The 25,607-nt window shown below is 45.9% G+C and overlaps 1 protein-coding gene across 1 annotated transcript; it reads right to left on the bottom strand.

Moving 5' to 3' along the window:
- Positions 1-1,420: 1,420 nt before the first annotated feature.
- On the bottom strand, positions 1,421-25,185 carry Nsun2 (NOL1/NOP2/Sun domain family member 2). The gene is made up of 19 exons (NM_145354.5): positions 25,013-25,185; positions 24,743-24,900; positions 24,159-24,263; positions 21,684-21,789; positions 19,724-19,795; positions 19,011-19,095; positions 17,563-17,755; positions 15,522-15,596; positions 13,908-14,038; positions 10,650-10,723; positions 10,035-10,165; positions 9,545-9,641; positions 7,485-7,666; positions 7,107-7,199; positions 6,438-6,573; positions 5,886-5,966; positions 5,531-5,669; positions 3,934-3,973; positions 1,421-3,629 (listed from the first exon to the last, which is right to left on the bottom strand). The coding sequence occupies exons 1-19, from the start codon at positions 25,106-25,108 to the stop codon at positions 3,350-3,352; spliced, it is 2,274 nt and encodes a 757-aa protein (NP_663329.3). The 5' UTR covers positions 25,109-25,185; the 3' UTR covers positions 1,421-3,349.
- Positions 25,186-25,607: the final 422 nt, after the last annotated feature.

Genomic DNA, 25,607 nt, shown 5'->3' with positions numbered 1-25,607 from the left:
TGGACATACAAGGAAAAGATCACACCCATGTTCAGATAACCACTCATCTGTCTCTGTTCTGAGAAACCTATGTAAGGAAGGGAGCAACCGACTGCTCATCAGTCAGGGCTGCAGGACTCCCCCGACCACCACGCCTGGCACTCCTCCCTCACAAACTCCTTTTCCACCATATCAAAGAACCAGGGCCGGCCCCAGGAACCCCTCCCACAACAAGTATAAAAACCTAGAAAGTGTACACAAAACTTTCCACAACACAATACAGTCAGAGCCGAAGGGCAGCTACAGCATGCTTGATGATAGAAACAACCCATGTTGGGCCTGGGACATCAGCACTCTGGACCTTTCAGCTGGTTACTGTAATTGCTAAGAACTAGCCGAAGTATTTAAAGATGTTGTTATTGGGACATATTTGTTGTTACCAAAATCCACTTGAATAAACACTGACATGCTTTTTTTTCCCCCTGACACAAGTCTTAGAAACCACTCCCCTAAGAGGGTTGACAGGCAATGGTCCTTTTTCTCAAAGTGCTGAGGGGCACTGCAGCTACTAGTGTGGCTGTGTGAATATCCCAAGGGTTAAAGATGGCTAGAGCTCTCCTTAACCCTTGGACTCTCTCGTACTTCGTAATTACTTATCTCTGGTTCAGAGTAGCCTTACAACTCCATAGTTTAATATTTAAATATTTACCTGTCCTCACTCAGTGACCAGCTCTACCCAGAGGCCAACAGTTTCTGTATTCAAGTTTTGTGAACTCTTGGGACACATGCTCACGACATGCCTACTTCTCCACCAGCAGCAGATTTCCACTTTGCTGCCTAGGTCCCATGCTGACACAGGACTTTGTGTTGTGACTTACAATGTGTGGAATGAATGCTGGTCCGCGGCATGGTTAAAGGCAAGCATCACTTTACCCAGACCTTATTGGTCATGGCCATACACTCCTAAGTTCAAAGGAAACAAGGGTTTTTCTGTTCCCTAGCCATTTTCTCTTGTTTGTTTGTTTTTTGTTTTTGTTTTTTCGAGACAGGGTTTCTCTGTATAGCCCTGGCTGTCCTCGAACTCAGAAATCCGCCTGCCTCTGCCTCCCCAGTGTTGGGATTAAAGGCGTGCGCCATCATGCCCAGCTACCCTAGCCTTTTTCTTGTAATTTGCACACAGGTGTATGTATGTCCAAGTACATGCAGACACCAGAAGAGGGCGCTTACATTTCCTGGAGATGTGAGCCACTGACATGGGTGCTGGAAACTGAACTCAGGTCCTCTGCAGAGCAAGCAAGTACTCTCAACTCCTGAGCCATCGCTCCAGCCCCAGAAGTGTTTCAAGTCTTTTACTCTACCCATAAAGATGAAATGGCTACTTTACACCCGCTCTACAAAGCCACTTCAGTGACCACTTAGGAAATACAAGCACACACAACCCTTTATGCAAGGCCAAGAAGTCCTATAGGCAAATGTCTTTACTTCCACAGAGCAGCACCTTATGGGAATCAGACAAACCGTACTGAAATTGAAAAGAAAACACACTTCACTATAAGCATTCATTGGAACCATTTAAAATATTCTGGAACCCAAGGGAAAAGCACACAGCATGAATGGCACCCAGGATTGCCACCCGGCCTGTCCTCCCAGTAGGATTTGACCAAGAATCAGAGTAAGTTTCATCTGCTAAGGGGGTCTCTACAGGACGGCATCCAAAGCTGGCATGGCAACTCATGCTGAGAAGCCCAGTACCTAGGAGGCTGAAGCAGGAGGTTCTCAGGGTCAAAACTTAACAAAATCATGTCTCAAAAAACAATGCTGATGCTGTTGAAGTCTGATGAGGAAAAAGAACCAAGTCTTAGGAGACCTCCCTGTAAGACACAAATAAGGACGAAGACAATGGCAGACACCTGCCTGCCAACAAGCAAAGCTGTCACCACGAGGTGACAACCAATGGTAACACAAGCCCTAGCTGCACTGCCTATCTGCTCTAGTTAGACTTAAAAGCCCAAAAATATTTTACAAAGTAACTAACCCGCACCCTGTAAGAGGAGGAGTCACAAGATGGAGGCAGCCTGGGTAGCACTGGCTGAGGCTGACACCCGTCTTCTTGACAGTGAGGTACTTGCAATGGCTACGGCTTATTGATCTACTCACCTCAAGGTCAGGTCCAAGTGTAAGACCTATGCCAGGAAAGACCCACTGCTGCTAAAATGCCTCCCCCGGGCAGGGAACTAAGCAAAGTCTGCCCCTCCTCCTAAGAGCCCAACAGTGTTTCATCCACACTCCACAGCTCTACCAGAATTCATTCTGGGAACCAATGAGTTTCTGGGCTTACTTGTAGAGCAGGTGAGCGCTACTTACAGAGGCTTGGGTTTCCCTACCCTGCAAAGGCAGTGCCAAAGTCTTTAACCAGCAGATGACAGCTTTCCCATAGCCACAGAGATGGAATCCCACCCTGGTCTTCTTTGGCCTGTATCCTCCGGTCCCTCCCCAAGGAAGAGTTACATACAACTTGAGGAATGGCACAGCTGGACATTTAGGTGAGGCTCCTATGACCCTCCCCAGGGCATATAAACAGTCATCAAATCCAGCTGGACTGATCGTTTATGAGCAAGGCACAGCTGAGTTCCCAGAGGTAGCCTGTTTAGCTCAGAGCACATATAGGGAGGCCGGAAGAGCATTGGTGTAACTGATGCTCAACTGTGCGGACAAAATGCATTACAGACAGAGGGAAGGAAGAGCTCCTGCAAGGACTCTGCCGGGAGAATCTGGGCGAGGGAAACACGGCTGACAGTCCAGCTTCAAGTCCTGTATGAGACACCAGAGGGCTGGCTTTTCTCTCCCATTAGCCAACTAAAAGCAAATCCAAGTCTCATGCCAAGATACATGATCATAATAGCTCTTTATTTCATGACCCAAGCAATCTCCACCCCACTTAAAACAACTCCAGGATAAGCACAAACGGTCCCCAAAACTGCTGTCATGATTCACCAGCCTTCCCTCTGAGATGGCTTATCTCACCCTTTATCACAAAGGCACAGAAGTCACCTGAGACCTCAGTGTCAGCATGACTGCACAGCACACTGGTGTGCAGTCCAGAAAGTATTAAAGCATAGATAGATAGAGCTGCTTCCCAAAGACTTGTAGACTTTTACTGTCGTTTTAGAAGACTAGGTCAATACTGGCCAACAAGGGATCTGAACTTCTGCAAAGGCTGTTAGCCTTTAACAGCAGAAACATGTATCCACTCTGCAAAAGCGACTCCTAACAGACTGTGGCCACCACTCATTTCCAGGTCCCTGGCTAAGGACATTCTAGGTTTGATCTCCAACAACGGATGGTACCAATTCATTGTGTGAAGACTCCTTCACCGGGATGGCTCAGCTGCAGCTGCATCACAGCCAGGGACGGAGTCTGGGACGCAGGGGTCTTGTGCTGTCTGCTTGGCATCCTCATCTCCAGGCTGCTCTGGGCTGGCAGCATTCTCATTGGTAAGAATGACTCCCTCTTTCTTCTTTTCTCCCAGTACCTCCAGACCCATCATCCTGAGATAATGAAGCCGCTCATTTTTGGGCACAAAAGTTCGAATAGAGGCCTTTCCCCGCCACCCACACAGCACGATGGGGCACTGGAGGGTGTCTGGATTCCTGCCAAAAAAGAAGTCCCGTGTAAGCATTAAGCATGCTATTCACTCCACCATCTTGTGATACCAACACACAACCTCTGGAAAAAGTGCTGTGCCCACTGCCCTATCCTGCATGTATGCGGTCAGAGTTGTGACCCTGCCTGCTACCCTTAGTGCCTCTGCTGCTGAGAACTTCCCAAAGAAGAGCAAGGCCCTAAAACCCCTGCAGGCTGTGGCTCCTGTTCTAGCCTTCAAGTAAGTGTTGCGGTCACACCATGAGCTGCCACGCACAGCTACTTATCCAACACGGAGGCACGCATACTTACGCAGAATCTGGCTCATACTTCAGCACAACACTTCCCTTTGCTGGAAAAAAAAAGAGAAAGACACTCGTGACAAGGCTTTCACTTGGTGACCATAACCACTGAGCAGATGTGTGTGCTGTTTCCAAGAAGGGTCAGTGAGCTCTTGGTCTCAGGGATATAGGTGGTAGAAAATCACAGGGGAGCCCAAATGACAGAGGAAGGAAGGAGGGAGGGAGGGAGGGAGGGAGGGAGGGAGGGAGGGAGGGAGGGAGGGAGGGAGGGTGGTGTATATGCAAGTGTGTATAAGTGTGTAGTATTTAGCACACTCTCTGGGGAAGAAGCATGAAGTTGAGAGTTAACTGGTCAGTTCTCAACACTCAAGGTTAAACAGTCTCAACTAGCTACAGCACAAAATAACATGAGAATTACCAAGTCCTATACTCTATCACCTCAATACAGGGTAAGGGTCAGTGGGACAGCTCAGCTAGTCCAAGTGCTTCCTGCCCAAGCCTGAAGACTGGAGCATGAGGTTAGATCCAGAACCCATGTGGGCAGGCAGAGGAAGCCAATCTCTGCAGGTTGCCTTCTGTCTTCTACATGTGTACTATGCCTCATACCCAACCAAAGATATAAAGTAAAATAAACCTTCACAGAAGAATTAAAAGAAAGGGGCTGGCGAGATGGCTCAGCGAGTAAGAGCACTGACTGTTCTGTCAAAGGTCCTAGTTCAAATCCCAGCAACCACATGGTGGCTCACAACCATCTGTACAGCTAGTGTACTCATATACATAAAATATATAAATACATCTTTAAAAAAAAAGAATTAAAAGAAAGAACTGTGAAGTCCCTGCTCCTTCTCTGCTGAAAGTGCAGGTGTGCCTCACACCAGGGCGAGGAGAGTACAGGAGACAAAGACAGAACGGATGGTACCCTAGGCTGAGCTGCACTCACAACAGATGTGTAAGGGTACAAACAGAAGAAAAGCAAACGGGACACACTTGGTGAAGATGTCGCCACGGAGAACGAACACTGGAGTTTGGGAGTTGTAAGAGGACAGTGCAACCAAGACTGCTGGTCTGATGGGCCAGCTCAGCTTAAGGGGTCAGGCCAAGTACAAGTTGGGGTTCCATGAGGGACAAGGCAAAGAACCCTCAAAAGGGCTCAGGTCTTTACCATAAATGGCACTGCACATCACTAAGCCCACCACAGTCTCTGAAAGGTTATCTCTAAGTGACTTAAAATCCCTTTGGGAGTGACTGTCCTGTCAGCAGTTATTATCCTGAACTCCATCTGATTGTGGGTGCTCTAGCAACACTTGTTATTCCGTATTACTTGCTGTGTAGCCAAGCATGACCTTGAATTGCTGATCCTGGTAAGTATTAGAACTACAGGCATGCACAGTTCACGCAGGGCTGAGCATGCTGAAGGAACCCTGTGCCAACTGAGCCCATCCCCTGCCAGATAGGACTGTTTTTCCTCTCAGTTATCCTCAATCCACGACTGGTCAAATCTGAGGGTGTGAGGCATGCAGAGGACTGAGTGAAGCATGTGCAGCTGTCATCTGCAGTCCTCATGTTAGGAATACAGGCTGGCCAGCGTCTTGGATCCCTTTACTCACCAAGGTCCTTGACTTGACTGTAGGCCTCACTGCTCAGTTTTCTAAAGAATGGGTTCTCCTGGGTCAACAGTGTCTTCACGTCTTCCATTGATACAGTGATGATTCTTGAATTGATAAATGGATACAATGTATATATTCCCTGTAAGAGCCAAGAAAGAGCACTATGATCCATGATTCCTTAAGGACAAGGGCTGCCTTGTGTGGTTCATGACTTGACTGAAGGCTCCAAAGAAACCAAGGCCCTGGAGGAATTCAGTAACTCTGAGATACTAAACTTGAGTGGCACACCAGAAGGCTCCTCTCTGGCTATTTCACATTAACCATGGCTAGAACTTTGAAACCCTTTCTAAATTACCTCCTGTGCCAAACGGAATGCACAATCGAATTCTTCACCACTGTTATTTCGACACCAGACTTTTATCCCAGTGTTAATGACCTGTAAGTTAAAAGTGAGATTTAACAAGAATTCAGGACAATCATTCACTGCTGCCCTTTCACTATAGGCAGTATGGCTGCCTCTGAGCAGCTTTAGAAAGGCATGGACAGAAAGACAAATGGTCCTTTTCTGGAGCTGGTTCTCAAGAATCAAACCACAGTTCCCATCGCTTCTATGTCCACGGCTCATGGCAACAATGAAAAGTTGAACAACGAAACACAGACTAAGTTGGACACATTATGTATGCATCCAGACAGAGGTCCCCATGTTACTGCTGACAGCCCAGAAGCCCACAGAGCTGAACAAGGCATGACAGCACTGTTAGTAAGCACAGCCACTCGGCTGGCAAACCTAAGAAAACTGTCCAGGGAAAAAACAAAGAGGAAACTCTGGGAGTCGCCCCTCCCAAGTGAAAGCAGTACGGGTATGCAAGGTCCTGCTTGTGCTTAGTCACGCCCACTCCCCAGCCACCTTCATCTTCTCGCTGTTGTTCAGCAGTACATTCCTCAGCTCCTTGGAGACCATATAAAGCTGCCGCTTCTTTCCTTCTGTGGTTCGGGTTAACAGATTCATCCTCGGGAATGAAGGATCCAAGGCATAAAACTTCCTGTCAACAAAGTAGCACTGCTTACAGCCCAGCAGGGCCCCTGGCCTCACCTGAAGCACAAGCAAGATGTGCCCAGAGGACAGCCAGGAAAAGGGCTGTTACAAGAGCTGCTCTTCTGCAAAATGCTATCCCGACGGCCAGGAGCCCAGACTCCGAACCTGGGCCAAACCTTAAAGCTTTTACAGTGTATGCTTTTCTGTGTTCCCTATGCAGGACAATTCCACTCCCACTCCTACTGGCCCCTCAATTTCCTAAATAAGAGCAGACCAGGAGCCTCTGCCACTGCCTGTTATACTGAGTGAGCTAAACCCACACTGGGTCCCAGTTGACGTGCTTCCTGTCACCTTTACATCCAGGTGGCTCTTCCTTTTTCAGCTTAATAAAGGCTGAGGTCTCTCAATTACTACCCAGCTCTAACGCATGATCAGGAGAAAGAGAGCGAAGTACCAAGTACTAATTGTATGAGATTGGTAATGCTTTTGTTTTGCTACAATGAACTTTCTTAAGTGGGATTCAAATGGCAGGATCCTTACTCAATAGGTGGAAATAAAGGATCATCTTCAGGAATGAATACAAATGGATCTTCTTTAAATCCAAACAACTTCATTTTCTTTGATGGAGGAGGGCTGAGGAGAGAATAGGGAGGTGGTAAGGTGGTCAGCAAGTGTGGCAGGAGCAGTCTATACCTGCAGCACTCATCCTGCCCTGCCCAGCACTCAACCCTGTTCTGTAGAGCTGGAAGCATCTGTGAGTGCGGTCTAACCTGTACAACATAACAAACAAGTTGTGCTGTGTCCTCATTCCCCTGAAAGTCACCATGGCTAAGGCTCTGGGACCCCATTTAGCTTAACAAGGAGGGCTATGAAGACAACAAACAGATAGTTCTGCTCAGATGGCACCTTCTTCCTCACCCACACACGCCATCTTTCTTCTCATTGCTCTCTGTGTTCTCAGTGTTGTGAGCTGTTTCTGAGTCACCAGCTCCAGTTATCATCTGACTTTCCAGCTCAGACTGGTCACTGGGATTTCCCTCTGTGGCAGCCACATGGCTGGATACCCTGGGTTCTCTGGCTTCTGCAGATTTATTCTGGACCTGTTGAAGGGAACAAATTCATTTTCACACAAAAGCAACACACTTCGCACCACTGTAAAGAAATTAAGACTACTATGTTCCTGTCAACCACTTTTATTTTTTTTAAAGCATTGAAAGATAAACATTCTTTTTAAAAAACATTGCCTTTGAAATTTGCTCTTTAAATGGAATCTGCAGGCATTGTTCAATTCAGAGCTGACTCTCCAATAGCTTCACAAAGAACATCCCAGGGGCTTGTAGAGCCTGCCTGCTCTTGGTAACCCTGTGTCCACTCTGAGTAAGGCACATGAGTCCTACAGAGTTAGGCTCAGGCCCATAACTGATAGACATCTTAACAAAAGACGGCTATGGGAACTGTTCCAGGGTGTAATTAGGAGGAGCACACACACACCCAGGGCCTCAGGAACTGAGGCAATCATGATATACAACTAACTGGCTCAGAGCAGAAGCAAGTCATATTCTAGCACACTTTGCCTACCACACAAACCCTTCTGTGGTTATAAAATGTGGCCAGGAATTGTGCATTTCAAGGTCATCTTGGATTAAGTCTAAGGCTGCTCAGCTTTAAAAAATCAGAAAAGAACTGTTCTCTCAAGGACCTCATCCTCCCCTGGCCACTGGAGGCTCAGGGTGACTATCAGTCCAGCTTCTAGCTGATCTAGTTGAGACCTAACTCTGGAGTCCAAACTCCTTGGGAGTAAAGCTTAGAGCTGCAGTCTTCTGATAGAGGTAGGATGCCAGCCATATGGCAGTGTACATTTTCTAGTAGTGTACTTTAAAAAAAAGGTAAAATTAACTTTACTAATACGTTTTACTTATGGCAGTGTGTTTGAAATACTGTTTCTTTTCTAAGTGGTCACTGGAAGTTTAATATCAGGGTACCTTGTGTTCTCTTACAATGTGTTTTAACAGCGGCAAGCATTAAGTTATTTGGGGTGGATGTTGAAACTAGAGTCCTTGCGTATGCTAAGAACGTGCTCTGCCTCCAGCCCCAGCAGAGCGTGCTCTGGGTGTGATGTATCTTAGAGTGTAACAGTGGCACTTCCTGTGCTCTGTACCTACAGCTGGTGGCTGAGCTGGTGGCAACTGTTCTGAGGCTGTTATAAGTATGCCGTAGAATGACATACACTTGAGGTGCCTTCTGGCTTCAGGCTGTTTTAACAGGGCTTTAGTCTCTCTTCCATTTTACTGTTTTGCTTTTTAAAGTATTTTGTGTCATTTGCTGGGTTCCATGTTAGCATGCCTCTCTCACTCTGACCAGTTTCAGGTATCTGGCCGGGCCTGTGCGTGAGTGAATAACATGGCCTGCTGGAGACACACTCCTATGAGGTAGTATCTTACTAGTTAGTCATGCAGAGGTGGACACCGCTCACAGTGAAAGCCAGACATAGCTGTGCTGTCTTTTCAGAGGCAGTGGGTACTGTAGACAGTGGCCTTTTTGAGATGTCTCTTGAGGCTGTGACTTGGATTTGGCTCTAACAGCTTGTGGCATGGAGATAGGGATGGCTCACAGATAGGAGGGGTGTCTTACTCCAGAGCAGGACTCAGAGTGGGCAGAAGGAACCTCATGGTGCAGGGCAGGAAATGTCAGAGGACTCCAGGCTCAGAGTCCAGAGTCCTGCCACCATCAACCTCATGTCCTTTCAACTGCTGCTAAGTAGCTGGGGATAGACAGAGAGGGAACATGGCCCCAAATACATCCTTTCTCACTGTCTCTTTTTGAGGAATGCCTATGTTTTGTAAAATCTGAAATTCAAATGAAGCCCCCTTTCTTTAAGCTCAAGAGCTTCGTAACACCCTCAGCTCTCAAAACCTTCACTTGGCTCTGCATTTGAAATGAATTAACTCTTACAGGTCTTGTCTTCTGTTAACACTTACCTTGGGCTGACGTTTGTTCCACGGCATTGGTGCTTTCTTGACCAATACTGCCACAAAGAACCCTCCAGTATTCTGATGATGGGGCAGGATTCGAAGGCTACAACAGTACAAATGCAAAGTCACGCAAATGATCCAAAACTGAGTCTGCTGAGGTCTGTTCTGCCCTTACTGCACTCAGTGCTACTCCCAGAAGAACGGCATATCCTCACTGCAAAGTTGTCAGAGGGGAAGGTAAGGAGGGATGACACAGGGTGACACAGGGATGGGGAGATGCACGTGATCATCAAGGCACACTACAGGCATTTATGGAGCTATCAAAATGAAGCAAGAGTGCTGTACAGTTACCACACATAAATGAAGAAAGGACGGACGGCACATGGCAGTTTCCAAAGTACTAACTCTGAAATTGGACACAATACCAATATTTGTAAACACTGGTACTCACAACAAAGGACAGCAACCCTATCGACTCCACAGCTCACAAACTTACCATCGCTCTAGATGCATTGCCTGTAGCTTCTCCAGGTCCGTTGGTGGGAACATGGTAGGTCGGATTTGTGTATGCCTGCCCTGGGGAACCTCATGCCAGTCTGCAAACCACTGCCCGTCTCTAGTCATGACCTGTCCAAAGGGAGGAGCAGCAGCACCTCAGTGAGGAGCACACCGGTGCTCAGGGCAAGGCGGCGGATACACATCCACCCCAAGTCCAGGAGCAATGCCATCACTCCCACGGACTCGGTTTTCATTTTGTTTTTAAAACAAATCTCAGACGATTTTGTGTGGGGAAGTCAAGGGGAAACTATTTCTATTTATAAACCAAAGTTGAACTGCAAACCACACACATTAAAAAAAATAAATAAAAGGTATCAAGGTCATATTTATGTGTGTGAGAGCAAAGCCAGGTTCCATATGGGGAACAAAAGCAGAAAAGCAACCACATGCAATTATAGCATTTGTCTTTAAATAGAATCTGCAAGTGGAATCTATACTGAACAACCATGTGACACACTGATTCACAATGCCGAAACACAAATGTTTCCCAATGTTTGTGGCTCTTTCAAGGTGTTCCTAGTCCTTAGAAATAAAGTCCCCATCACAAGATTACCTTCCACTGTGAGACTCCAGGCATCCACTTCAGTCCTGGCAACTCAGCAGACACATCAGCAAGCTCAAGAGCTCCTAGGAACATACAAAACAAAAAAAACAAGAACCCCAAAGGCTTATATATTGTCCACATTCAAAGAAACCCCAAAAGTGCATACATCAAAGTACACACGTTGCGGCTCCACTCTTTCAAGACAGGGTTTCTCTGTGTAGCCCTGGCTGTACTCAAACTCAGAAATCCACCTGACTCTGCCTCCTAAGTGCTGGGGTTAAAGACGTGCGCCACCACTGCCCTGCACACGGCTCCACTCCTAAGAATGTCCAGAGAAGGTAAGTTCATAGACAAAAAGCAGCTTAAAGTGGACAGAGAGTGAAAGCCAGTAGGTACAAAGAACCTGCTTGAGGTACAAAAATGGCCTCAAACTGGACTGTGACAGACTCAGCTAAGTGAGTTTACGAAAAGTCATTTAATTACATTCTCAACACGCAAGTTAAAACTCAATAAAGCTGCTAAAATACACAGATAATATGTTTACACTGAAGCTGTAAGCATTAACTACGGTTACTGCTGGTTCCAGAGTTACTGCCCCACAGCTGGGATTCAGAGCCAGGTACGCTCTACACACACATTGATTAGGTGAACTGTGTCTTCATACCTTTTGGTCTAACAAACACCCCAGAAATTATGTTCAATTATAAAAGATTTCCAGGGCAGCTGTGAACATGTTCTAGTCCGGTGGTCTACAACAGTGACATGGTAGGAAGCTGTACAGTGGAGTCACCAGTTAGCATTGACCAGCTACCAAAACAGACTTGAGGAAACCATCCAAGCCCCTTGGAGAGGTGAAGGGAAAGCAAGTAGCTGTAAGCAAGTCAAAAGGCCCCAAAGGCACCCTTGCTAGGGAGCCGTCCATAGACGCTCTGCTCTGCTCTTAACAATCTCCCTCCTGGCCGGGCGCGGTGGTGCACGCCTTTAATCACGGCACTTGGGAGGCAGAGGCAGTCGGATTTCTGAGTTAGAAGCCAGCCTGGTCTACAGAGTGAGTTCCAGGACAGCCAAGGCTACACAGAGAAACCCTGTCTCGAAAAAACCACAAATAAATAGATAAATAAATAAATAAAAGATTCTCCCTCCTTCAAAGCAAGCACGAAGTGTAGACACCAGTTCTTTCCAGCACTGGGCCACTGGCTGCATCAAGGAGCAAAACTCTTCCCAAGTCAGGAAGGAGCTCACCCCTTCTTCAGCTTCCATGGCTGTGAGCCATCTTTCCTCCAGTTCTCAATTGCAGCGTGTCAGCTCTGAGCATCTGGTAGTCCCTGATTTCCCCGCACCTAAGTACTCTATGCACTTTTTGTTGCTCCATTTTCTGTTTAAAGCTTGTGACTAAGACTAAATGCCAGGCCTGATACAGAAGGATAGCTCCTGTCACCATTAAGCCTGTGTTTCAGGTGAGTTTACCGGCATTAACACTATTCTAGTCAAGGGAACTGCTCACCAAGAAACCTGAGCCATGTTTTATATCAATAAAAAGCACCACGAGAGAGAGAGAGAGAGAGAGAGAGGGAGAGAGAGAGAGAGAGAGAGAGAGAGACTCCCTCAACTCCTACAACTCCAACTACCTTCAGAGGGCTCTGCTAAGGGTCGACCCCAGCTACTGTTCAGGGCAGTCAAGGACTGTCACTGAACTTCTTCCTCAAGCTAGGCTTTTGAAAAAGGGACTCCTGTGAGCCTCAAGCTGGGCTTAACTCAGCCCCTCTGCCTCCCTCTCCCTGATATTGACAGCACAAGTCCTCTAGTTGGCTTCAGTGATAGGAACTGGCTGCCAATGCTAAGTACACTGCCTGCTTTTCAGAGCTGTGGGACTACGCCATCCTTCCAGCTATCAGAATCCTCCCATCCCTGAATGTCAGCTAACACAGGCATAAATCTGGTCAAGTTCAATTCTTATCACTTGGCAGAGAGTGCCTGTGGCTATGACATCATGATAATTTCCTTCTCCTCGTGCAAAATAATTGTTCCAAAATCTCATCTTTATTAAAGCTAAAGTGTAAGAATCGAATATAGCATATCAAATGTCAACCCAAAGGACCCAGCTGAGGGCTGACTGCACAGCCCAGGCCAGCCAGGGCTGAGGCACACCTAATGCACCCATGGCAGGTGGTGGGTGCTGAGCCACAGGAAATGTGAGTGAACTTTCCATATTATATTTAACTTCCATCATGCTTGTGAGGATGGCACTCTGGTGGACTGTGTTATCAAAACATGGAAAACACCTACTGACAACTTTTTAAAACCTCCAATACAGGTTAAGTTAATGGTGGAAAGCTAACTCTTCAGCAAAAGGCTGAAAGTGAAGCACTTTAAAAGCATTGTGAAAATGCTATACTGTTAGAAAATGCTGCCTGTCTGATGTCTCAGTGTAACTCAGTGTCTAAGACTTTACAGCAGTGGGACGGGTACTAACAAGTACAGGTCAGCCAAGAACATGTTGAAACTGGGACCTTGTGAAACTGGAACCGACTGACATCACTGCAAAGATCAGCCTGGTAAATCCTTAACACAGGAAGACTCCCCTTCCAGATGCACATCCCAAAGCGTGGAAAGCAGGCCAAGAAACCTTAACACCACGTTCACATTCACAGCCCCAGGTTCACAGGAGGTCACAAGTGCCCACCCACTGAGGAACTGTACAGACAGCTGGGTAACGCTCAGCTTACACATGGAATAAAACCCTGACAGAAACTTGCACTGCTGCAAACAAGGCAGTAACCTAGAGTGACCTAGAGTCACAATTCCAGAGACAAAAGCTGAATGGTGGCAGCAGGAGACACAGAGCTTCAAGGTCAGTCTCGCAGGATGAGGAACTGAGGACCATAGTGAAAGCTTCACAGCATCAATTAGCCAAGCATCCTGCGCTGAACACTCACAGGCAAGATGCTGGGGGGGGGGGGGGGGGGGATTATTCTACCCCATTAAACTCTTACACAATCAATGTATAAGGGTCTGGCATAGTTACAAATAGTCATTTTGTTATTAGAGAAAAATGAGCACAGCTTTGTCCCTAAGCTTTCAGGTTCCAAGTAATTCACAGACTAAGTCAATCACATCTCAGAAGCCCTTTTTTTTTTAAAGTACATCTCACTTTAAAGAGTTACAGGCATTGGGTTAAACATGCATGCAAATGGTGAACCCCCGCCCTCCCTCCCGCAGCTGCCTGCTCACTGTGCACTCTTAAGAACTGGCTGCACACATGCTCACCTTCACTCTTCTCTAGCAGAGCTGCGATCACTGCTTCATCCTCCACGGGGTTCAAGGAACACGTGGAATACACCATCCTGCCACCTTCCGCCAGCTGCTCAGCACCTCGAGTTGCAATCCGAAGCTGCAGGCTAAAGGTAGATCTCAGGTTAACACATCAGCCCCAGACCAGAGGCCACAGAACACCTACTTACTCCGTTACAAACATGATTTTCATGGCACTTTTATAATAAAAACAAAGCAAACACCTCTCAGGGTTGCAAGTGAATTTAATGTAACCTTATATAAGCTGTATGTTTGTTCCAACATCTATTTTTTATTCTGTTCTGTTCTGTTTCCCAACAGTTTAACAAAAAAACTATAATGTATTTGGAGAATTTCTCTACTAAAAAAATCTCCAAATTTATTGAATTATGTAGTTTTCCTGTGAAAAATATAAAACCTTTCCTCCATTTTATAAAACTAGTAGTATTTAATAAACAAAGTACTTGCTAAATTATTTGTAGTCAGTTTATACTAGTATACTAGCCCACTCACTGAAGAGCTTGTGCTTTTCATGTTAAAAGAAAAAATGAACACTAAAGCTCTATAGAAAGAGCCAAAGAGAACGCTGTGAAGGGAGGGAGGGTCTGGAAAGATGACTTAGCAGTTACGAGCATGTACTGAGGACCTGGGTTGGCTCCCACCACCCACATGGTGGCTCGTAAACATCCAAAACTGCAGTTTTCTGACCTCCATAGGCACCAGGCACACACAAGTGTGCACATATACACGCTCAAGCAAAACATAAACAACAGGAAGAATAAGTACACCACACACCAATACTGCCTCACACAAACCATGACAGACGCTACCATGAGAAGTCCACGGTGAAATGGGCATAGAAGGCAGATAAATGTGCATCATGACAGCATAAAAAGTAGCTGTTACTATGCCTTACTTATTTTCTTATTTATTTGCTTTGTCAAGACAGAGATTCTCTGTGTAACAGCCCTGGCTGTCCTTGAACTCACTCTGTAGACCAGGCTGGCCTTGAACTCAAGAGATCTGCCTGCCTCTGCCTAAGTGCTAGGACCAAAAGAATGTGTCACCAGGCCAGTTCGAAGTTACTACACTTACTTAAATAAGACTTTTAAGGCAATTGTTTTCAACCGTCCTAATGCTGCAACCCTTTAATATAGTTCCTCATGTTTTAGTGAACCCCAACTATAATTTTTTTTTTCGAAACAGGGTTTCTCTGTATAGCCCCGGCTGTCCTGGAACTCACTTTGTAGACAAGGCTGGCCTCGAACTCAGAAATCTGCCTGCCTCTGCTTCCCGAGTGCTGGGATTAAAGGCATGCGCCACCACACCCGGCTCATAAAATTATTTTGTTGTTACTTAGTAAGTGTAATACTTTTACAGTTATGAATCATGCTGCAAACATCATGGAAACATGAATCCTAAAAGCACCATAACCCACAGGCTGAGAACCACTGCTCTAACATAACTTGTAGTGGGCAAACTTTCATGAGGCAACTATTAACTGTGTCATCCGAGGCACACCGGTAGATGGTCTACCAGGGAGCCATGCATCTTGAAGTCTGCCTGTCTCAGTCTAAGCAATTCACTTACCCATGGAGCTGCAAGCTGTTTAAGGTTGTCCATTTCTTCCAGACATCAATGTTTTTTCTCATTGTGCCATCGCCACTGAAAAGAAGATATTTAACAAGTGAGCCCTACTTAGGTCATACCCAAGCTGAACTGCAAAGCAGGTGTTATAAACACTGACTAAAGCAACTCCATCCTCATAGGAGACTTTCTACTTCAGCTTCCAGAAAACTACACTTTACATTCAAATCCAGAAAGCAAGGAACAGGAACAGAAAACCTCATTTGATTCTGAAGAGACTGCTTCCATGGAGAAGTGTTGGCTACATGTGGCCAGATCCACAGTGCTTTGCTGCAGACAAGTGCTAGGTGTCTTTGCAGAGGATGTGAGAATGAGAGTCAATTCTAAACACAAACACATTTGCTCTGTATATACCGTATACACACAGGATGAAGATAATGACGTGCCTCTCTGAATAAGCAGTGTTTTGGTTGTGACTTGTCACAAGTTAGGGTGTGGAATTGTTCTCTTGGAGATCTGCCAAGGACTCAAAATGTTTTGACTTTTGGAAAACTTTACATTTCAAATTAAGGATATTCAGACTATACCAGCAAAATTAATCTGTATATCCAGGAATTAGGCCCTTGTATAAATGCTACTTAGAAACATGGTTAATAAGACATTAAAAAATCAGTAATATATTAGCAAAGGTTTTGCCACAGTAATCATTCACTCAAGCCAATTTAATCCTTTACACTTTTTTCTATGCGTTAAATATTTCTCACTTTCTTCTCTGATTTGATAAAAATTATTATGAAGTACACTTTACAGGATAGACTTCAGCTGTCCTGTTTCATCTACCCAGCATTCCAGGGATTGTTCCTGCTCTACCTTAAGACTTCACAAAGCTTCATTTCCAGATCCTTCAGAGCAGTTCCACAAGATAGGAAACTCCTGATATATGATCTCTACTCTACTCTGGCTGGATGATAGGGCTCAGATGGTAGAAGCTCTACCATAATTTCTGGAATTTCTTCAGCCTATAATCAAGAGTTTGTAAAGTCAACTTATTTTCAGAATATAAAAAATATTTTATAAGACCATATGGGTAGAAAACATGAGACCCTCACGGTTAATCAGTTTATATTATAACTAAGGAAATAAGAGAGAATTCATGACTCATGTACTTATGATGCTTCATACAGAACATTAAAAGTTTTACTTACCATGCTGTTAAAGTAGTCCATGCTTTTAAGTTTCACGCTATTCTAAAGTATAAAATTTCCATGCGTTTAAACTCAGCCACACTCAGTACTATCAGCTACAAATCAAACTAAGTTCTACTCCAAGCTGTAAATGTTTAAGAAATGGCATCCTCTCAAAGAGTTGTCCTAGACACTTTGATAGGTTCCCTCCGGCAGACTGAGCTGGAATTTCCACCAATCCACTCTGTTCAGGCATCAATGCTTGGGTTTCACCACCTCTGAACTGATGTCAATGACAGCACAGGGTCTTTCCTTTCAAGACAGCTATTCAGTCAATTCATAGAATGTTTCTGCACATAAAATCCAATTCTCTAACATTTATGCCATTAAAATTGAAGTATCAGTACACAGTTAAAATGAGTTTCACAAAGGTTTCAACTCTTAAATTTCTTTCACTGAACTAAGTAACAAACGTTAGTAGAAAACTGACATTTTTTATATATATGCTCCAAGAAAAAAATTCTTAAGAGAGGGGTGTATGTGTGTGTGTGTGTGTATGTGTGTGTGTGTGTATATGTATGTGTGTGTGTGTGTGTGTGTGTGTGTGTGTATGTGTGTATGTGTGTGTGTGTGTGTTCCGTCTTCTGGAGCTGTTATGACTGCTCTATACCCAACACCATGCCCAACTGTTTCACAACTCCCTCATGTCTGTCTTTTTGTTAATATCCTCCTCCATCCCCCTGGCCACAGTAACCATGTGCACCATTGTGGTCATGTGGTACTTCATTTAATCTAATCCATATGTAATTGGATTTCCTGATAAGATTTTGGGCATTCTGGCCTTTTAATAATATAAATACCTGCAAGGGACATCACATAAAATTCGATCATAGAAGAGAATCTCTTTCCTTCCGTCCACATCTACTGTAAGTCTAGGTATGCTGGATGCGTCATGGTTTACCACCATGATGCAGGGACTGCTCAACCTTTTGGCCTGATGGACGAGCAGATAGCAGCGCTTGTTGTCCACGTCATTTGCGATTACAAATCCCTCTAGGAACATAAAATTGTAGTCAGGAGAGATGCAGCCGAAGCAGACTGATCCCCTGAAACACACAACCAGAGCCCCTGGGTCGGCGGGTGAGGAGGAAAGCTCTGCAAGACGTCAAGGCTCAGAACAAGAATTTATAGAAAGGGAAAAGGGGCTGGGCGTGGTGGCGCACGCCTTTAATCCCAGCAATCAGGAGGCAGAGGCAGGAGGATTTCTGAGTTCAAGGCCAGCCTGATCTACAGAGTGAGTTCCAGGTCAGCCAGGGCTACACAGAGAAACCCTGTCTCAGAAAAAAAAAAAAAGGGAAAAGGAGCTGACTGACTGTCGGCGTGTGCATTTCATAGGCACCAAAACCCTCAAATCCTCAAGACTCATCTGTTAGCAGCTGTTTACTTTGTACCAACTCCTGTGCCAATAGCTTTCCTATGATTATTATTAATTATGGGGGAGGTGTGAAAGGCACATAAAACCTGACGGAGTTAAAACCCTGCCCATGTGTCAGAGCTCTGCTCTAGAATGGATATGTGGCCTGGGGTAGGGTCTTGTCACCTAAGCCCATCATCTGGTTCTGGAACATGACACCCAAGCTCAGAACCACCCCAGGACGTTTCCGAGGTGATGCTCCTGCTCATTTCTAGCTCCTCCCATACTCTACCACAAAAGGCAGAATATGCTAACAACATTTACAACCAGGACCATGCTTCAGAACAGCGAGGGACACAAGACATCAGGAATACAGAGAAGAAACCGTTCCTGCCAGAACTGGGACTTGGGCAGCTGCTGAAGCCAGCAAACAGGACAGACCAAAGCTGACCTGACCAACACTAGAAATCCTGCTCCTGCTCTAAAGAAAGACAGGAAACCTGCAGAAATGTCTGCCACCTCATGAGCATCCTGCAGCCTCCCCACAACGCTGACCATCACATCCCACTTCACAGGGCATCCAATGCCACCACAACCTCCTTGAAGGTGGGGGATCTGAATGGAAGGGACTAACAGCGATAACCAAGCACATCATGTAACCTTCTCACCTAGTCAAGTTCAAACACAAGTCTGTACTATGTGCAGGCCCGTTTTCTATTACAGACAGACATAGGAATCTCTCATAGTCTGACTGTGCTGGTCTGAGAACTCATCATCACAGTGTGCTACCATCAGTTCATAGTTATAGGAGCAGTCACTGCCCAGGAAGCAGGAGAGGGGAGGACTTCTCCTTGACCACAACCCAAAGTAGCTCCCGTGCCCCACAGTGATTACCTGGAAAGGGCACACTCATGTCTGCATGCAACATTTCAATTAACTGTGTGGTCTTGGATCCAGGGGCTGCACACATGTCTAAGATCTATAAAAACAAGCAAACAAACATACATGTATCACCTATGAAAAGCTTTAACACTCTACATTTGACCTCAAACCGCCTTGTGAGTTGTTCTAATACACTAACTTGCATTCCAAGACCTAATCTAAACTTCTATCCGATGGAGAGAATGTTCCCTGCTCAGAAGCATGGTGTCCACAGGGCTGAGGACAGAGTGCTGCTGGGAACTGTGGAGTTACAAGTGAACAGGAGGGGCCCAGCATGACATGACAGCAAGTGTCAACTCCAAAGTGTGGGCCCACTGCACTTCTTCCTCATCTGGAAAATGCAGTGATGGGATGCATCCTCAGAGATCATGTAGGCACAGGCAAGCCATCAGGTTACTGATATCACAGAACAGTGCTTGGCACTATTGAGCACCAGAGAGCCAAGGTGGTTTAGACAAAGGATCACTCAAGGCTATCTGTATAGTTAATTTATTACAGTAAAAAACCTTGAAGAGTGGAGAAAGTTATATGCAACTGTGTGTATTGTAAGATAAGACAAACTACAAAAGCAAAAATCCTAAGGGGATAGGCTAATACTGCTAAAAGGTTTCAGCAGAGTGGACACACTGCCAATACCTACCCCAGTCTTCTCTGTGGTACGCTACCTTATGGTGTGGCTCCACGTTGAGCAGCAGTGGGGGGATCATGCTGACAGCCTCCTGGCGGCTGATGTTTCCCTTGAGGAGAAAAAAAGCAGCAACAATAAGAAAAACAGCATTTCAAATCAGGAATGTATGGAGGGTGACAGGAAAAGCCCATGTAATCTTACAAAGAATAAGCAAATCTCTACTATCACAAAATGTTCAGTGAGAGGAGAGTTTTATATCAATCGATAGTTGCTTGCTATCTTAAGATAACTGAGAACAACCCACTAGCATCAGGTTAGAAGGTCAGGTATGATACTGGGGGTTAGTACCACAGTCTCATTCCTCTTAAACACGGGGGTCGGGTGAGTGTCCTCAAGGATGGTCAGCTATCAGAGCAGACAGCCAGGAGCCAAAGCCCAGTGCAGGAAAGAAAGTGATCACTGAGCAATAATCCTCCTTCCTCACATCTCCTCTACCAGGAACCCTCCACGTCTACTTCCCAGAGCTAAGCAACTACTTGCAGAAACCAGACATCAGCTATCTTTATCTTTTGGGCAACTAATCAACACAACGCCCTCCTGTTGTTTTCACCAGAGCCAGGGCACGACAGCTGGCAGATAAGACCCGTTCAGGTGGGGACAGGGAGCAGCAGGGCAGTACTGCCTCCGTCATAACCTACCAATAATGGGGACATGTGGGCTTCTCACAAAGTACCTGCTTCTCAACCTGAAACACTTGTCAAGCATTTGACACATGACAAGTCAGGCATATGACCGTCAGACCTGACATTTTCACCTGTTATTCTCTGCCTTGAGTTTGTGATCAGCAGTGACTCTGTGGCACCTACCTAACCCTTGATTCACTCACCTAGGCACACCGACGTAAGCTTCCGGTCTATCAGTGTGACTCTGCCTCCAAAACTCTGCAGAGCTAATGAAGCTAGCTCTGCTCGGCTGCACAGCTCCCACTGCCTAGTTCCTCTAATAGTCACCTTCCCTCACAACTTGGGTCTCCATCACCACCTAGGTACCTACTGCACTGGTCGCCACCCAGCCTGTGCTCTATTCAAAGCACAAACTGGATGCTTCCTCATGGTTTGCTAACCTCTTACTCTACCACCAACCTAGATAAGGAACTGAGCAGAGCTGAGTACAGACAAGGATGTGGCAGCTTTCAATGCTTAGTTTCCATCGAGGGAAAGTCAAGCAAACTTATGTCCTCTACCTATCTGCACAGAAAGCCACAGTGGTAAAAAACAGCCAGAAACTGAAACTGAGCCAGACCCAACTTTCAAATTGGTAATGGCACCAGTAACTAGGGAAGCACAGTATTTGTAAAGCTTGGTGAACAGGAAGCCCGCTTTATCTAGTAGCACAAAACCATTCACTTCATCAGAAAGAGGTGAACAAGAAAAGGAAAGCTATAGAGTGTGCACTTCTCCAGGTCCACATGAATGGGCAGCAGCTGTACTGGGACAGTCCAGTGACTGAAGTCGCTCGAACCAACCCAGAAAGTCTGCACCTATGAGAATTACAGCTACACTCGGCTACATGTTTTTGGCAGCATTGGTAAAGGTTCAATATAGGAAAAATACATTCAGCAAGATACAGTAAGATAAAGTGTGACGTTAACAGTGCCATTACAAGTAAACTAGATAACTTCCATAGTGGCCCTAAAATCTTGGATGTATGACAGTTCAAGTGAACACACATCTAAGAAGAAAAAAGGAGGAGACTGCACAGAAGTACTATGAGTGACAGTGACAGCCTGGTCCTACACTCAGATTCGACAGCCATGTGAATCCACCAAGAGAAGGCAGTCAGACAAGCTGACAACAGAGACAGGTAAGCCTAGTCAATCACAGGAAACTAAGGCCAGGGTCTCCTCACCATGGCCACTCTCCAGGTGGGAAGCACAGTGCCAGTGCAATCACAGCACTCAGTGTTCAGGCCCCAGGGCGCTCACAGAACCCACTTACAGACTCAGTCTCGCTGACCAGGAACTGATGGAACTTTGCCAACAACGGGGACTTCCTCAAGATTTTCCGACTTAAGTTTGTATGCCAGGCAAGTTCTTCAGGGTACCTAGAGACGGAAGATGTTGACCATTTTCATACAATAAGGCATGAGTAGTAGGCAGTTACATGTTTGATAGATTCCTGATTATGATTTTGTTAGTCTATTTTGTATGTCTGTAAAAGCAATTCTATAAGGAAACAAAAGAGCTTGCGTACAAAACCCAACCCTACACCCCCTCCCATTCCTGGAAACCACAAATGCACTCAGTTTTAACAAAGTCTGTTATCAGCTATGCAGACTGAAGAATGAAGTCTCCTGTCATTTGTGTCACTCTGAGGACATTCCTTCTTTGTGAAGTCAGTGATCGGGACAGGTGTTATCTACACCTGGCCTGTATGTATTCATCTACATGCAGGAACAAGGGCTTTGATGTGACTCACGACACTCTGCTCACCAAGCCTACTCAACCCAGCATCAAACTAAGCAGGTCGGACAGTAATTAATCTCTGTGTTGGCACTGACTGTTACACCTGAGACAGGACAATGAATTCCTGTAACAAGTCACAGAGGTTCTGTGTATCTCTGTAGCCATGGTAACAAATGGGAAAATGAAATCAGGCTGACTGGAAAACAGACTCAAAGTGACAAACTTGAAACTTGGAAGTGACACAGAAAAATAGTTCTTAGACCCTGCTCAACCGTTGTGCACTAAGATACTTCTGTTAATTTCCATCTAAATTATGAAAAAGAAATTTTCTGTGGATGTTACACACAGCACTCTTTGATGTATCAGACAATTAAAAACAACTGAAATATTAACCCTGCTTCACCAGAGGCAATTCCATCGACGCCACCAGTCTGGAGTCCTAGTGAGATATTGGAGAAATCTTCTGCACACTGATTTTAGTGTCTGACATCCAGGACTCATTTAAACGGACCTGCTGTGCTTAACATGGTAAGGAAGGATATTGAAAACCCAAATAGCCAGTGAAAAATGGCAAGCGATATTCCATGATTAAAAAAAAACACAAAAGATTACCTAAAAACAAAAGACAACATCAATATACCAATAGCCAAAATGCAGACATGGTAGCATAGGCCTTCAATCTCAAAAGAAGAGGGGATTGTCTCTCTGAGTTTGAAGTTCAGCCTGTTCGACATAGAAACTTCCAGACCAGCCATGATTAAATAAGACCCTGCCTCAAAATGAAAAATCATTAAAAAAAAAATTAAAACCCATAGTTATCAGAAAAGACTCACTAAATTCACCTTTATATAGAAACTGCTTAAAATATTTTTCTTTTGTGAAAATTTTACCTAAAAATCTTAAATATGAAACCATAATTAAAAGTTTCCTTAAGTTCACTCAGGGTGTGGAGCATCTGAGCTGTTACTGAGCATTTCAGGTATTAAATATGAAATCCTACACCTTCAGAGCCAGGGATCACAGGTAATAAAAGGGCTGTCATGGGAGCAGGAGTGCCTGGCTGCTGGATACAGGGGAAGCCTGACTGAATGTGAGCCTACAGGCAGGCTGCGCTGGGAAACACTGGCACACAAGCCATAGCAACCTGTGATGAGACTGGCAAGCAGAGCTTGTCTTCCCTTCTACTCGGAAACTAGGATGTGGAAAACTGGTCATTGTAAAAAGAAGTTCAAGAAGCAACTCAGGAACATCAAGGAGGAAGCTGGACCCAAGACCAATTAACCAAACTCATTAACTCAATTAACTGCGAGTCACTGATGAACATGTGTACCCCAACCTCATGTTAATAAAAGCACTACAGGAAAGAACATTAAGATGCTTGAAAAGAGGCAGATGATGGGGGCTGGGGAGACGTCTCAGTGGTTAAGAGCACTGGCTGCTCTTCCAGACCAGAGGTCCTGCGTTGAATTCTCAGCAACCACATGGTAATGGGATCCAGTGCCCTCTTCTGATGTGCCTGAAGACAGCCTCCCTGCACTCGTATACATACATACATAAATCTAATAAGGCAGATGATGCTGGTACATGGATTTAATCCACCCAGCAGAGGCAGGTGGATCTGAGTTTGAGACTAACCTTGTCTACAGGTTTCAGAACACCCAGAAATCCTGTCTCGGAAAACAGACAAACAGATGCTTGAAAAATACATCCAGGGACTAGGTACACGGCTCAGCAGTTAAGAGTACTGTCTGCTCTCTCCCTCCCAGAGGTCCTTCCCAGCAACCACATGGTGGCTCACAACCATCTGTAATGAGTCCTGTAATGCCTTCTGGTGTGTCTGAATACAGTGTACTTATATATAATAAACACGTAAATCTTTATAAGAAGAAAAAAAAAGGAAAGTACAACCAAGCTCTTTAAGCCGACAGTGACTTTAGAGCTGAGAAGTGCATTAAAGGGGGTTGGGGACCTAAGAAACACCCAGCACGAGGAAGCATTCTGTACCCACCAGCTTAGTGGTTGTGGAACTTCAACTTTCTGTCCATCTACTTCCAGGTCCTCCAACTCCTTAAAGTACTTGTTCTTCAAGCAATGGAGAATCTCTTTGGCATGGCTATGGAAAAAAAAAAAAAAGCAAGTTTCACAGTCATCTAAGAAGGTGAGTTGGTAAGATTTAATAGCTTTAAGATTGCCAAGTGTTTTAAACGTAAAACCAGTTCTGAGAAGACGTTCCATAAGCGCTCCGGGGTGTGCAGACTTTTTAACACCTAGGCCCTGTTAACATCTAAGAAAGCAACACCATCAATTTTCTAACTCCCTCCAGTTCACTGTTCTGTTGGACACACCTTACAAATAAGGTAAAAGCAATACTGCATTTTGTCACAGCTTCAGTTTTTAATTGCCACGAGTCTTGCGGACAACGTACTTTGACGTGCAAGAGAGGCAAAGATTCCTGCTGCTCTGATGGTCCCCCATAGGACCCAAGTCTTTCCCGGGTCGCGTTTTCTATTCATATTCTAATGTCCCACCGAGGACGTTCCTGTGCACTACAGCCCCCAAGTCCACACCTCAGAAAAGACACAGCAAACGTACCTTTTGTACCCAGTGATTCTCAGTGTGGCTGGGAGAGGTTCTCGGAGTGACTCCATGAATTGGTCCCATTCTCCCTCTGGCACGATCTTGAGTTCCTGATAGTAGTGCTCGAAGAGCTTGTTCTCCTTTACGATCTCGGGATAGCCACCTTCCCAGCCCTGCCAGGAAAGCGACAGGTGAGCAAGCTCCGACCGACACCCGCGAACCCGGCCCACGAGCAAGCTCCGCACGCGCGAGCCCACCAGACACCCCTCTCGTCCCCGCGCCTACCGCCTGGCCTCGCTTTCTGCCGCCGTCGCTGGCGTCTTCCTCGCCCTCAGGCTGCGGCGGCTGCTGGAACCGCCGGCCCCGCGCCCGCCGCCCCATGGCCCACGCGGCTGCACACGCGGAGCGCACACAGCGACCCACCAAACCGCACGCACGCTGCACTTCCGGCTGCATCCCGAGGACCCCGCGGCTGGGTCCTAGCAGAGGCAGTCAAAAAATATGCCTGAAAGACACAACATGCTCCCGCCGAGAACTCACGCAAAAAAAAGGGTGGTATTCCTATAGAGAACGTGTTTCCTCAAATCAACCTTAAACGCCACTGAGCGTGAATCTCCCCGTCTTACACAGAGACTCAGGCACCTGCATGGACGACCTGATCGTAGCGCGTGCGCAGAGAGTCATGGAGTGTTGTCCGATCTGTCGCTGTCCGGGTTAGACTGTGGAGGGGCGTGGTTGCAAGTTAGGCGGGGCGGAGCGAGAGTCTGTTTCGAGCGAAGAGGCGGGGTCTTTGCTGTGTAGGCGGGACTTTGTGGGTGATGCGAGGCTCTGGTGCTCCGCTGTGGCGCTGAGGGGGCGGAGCTCCGGCAGAACTTTTCGC

Source organism: Mus musculus, chromosome 13 (assembly GCF_000001635.26).
Source record: "Mus musculus strain C57BL/6J chromosome 13, GRCm38.p6 C57BL/6J".
Lineage (NCBI taxonomy): Eukaryota > Metazoa > Chordata > Mammalia > Rodentia > Muridae > Mus > Mus musculus.
The sequence above is the reverse complement of the archived record's forward strand: the minus strand, read 5'-3'. Positions and strand labels throughout refer to the sequence as shown.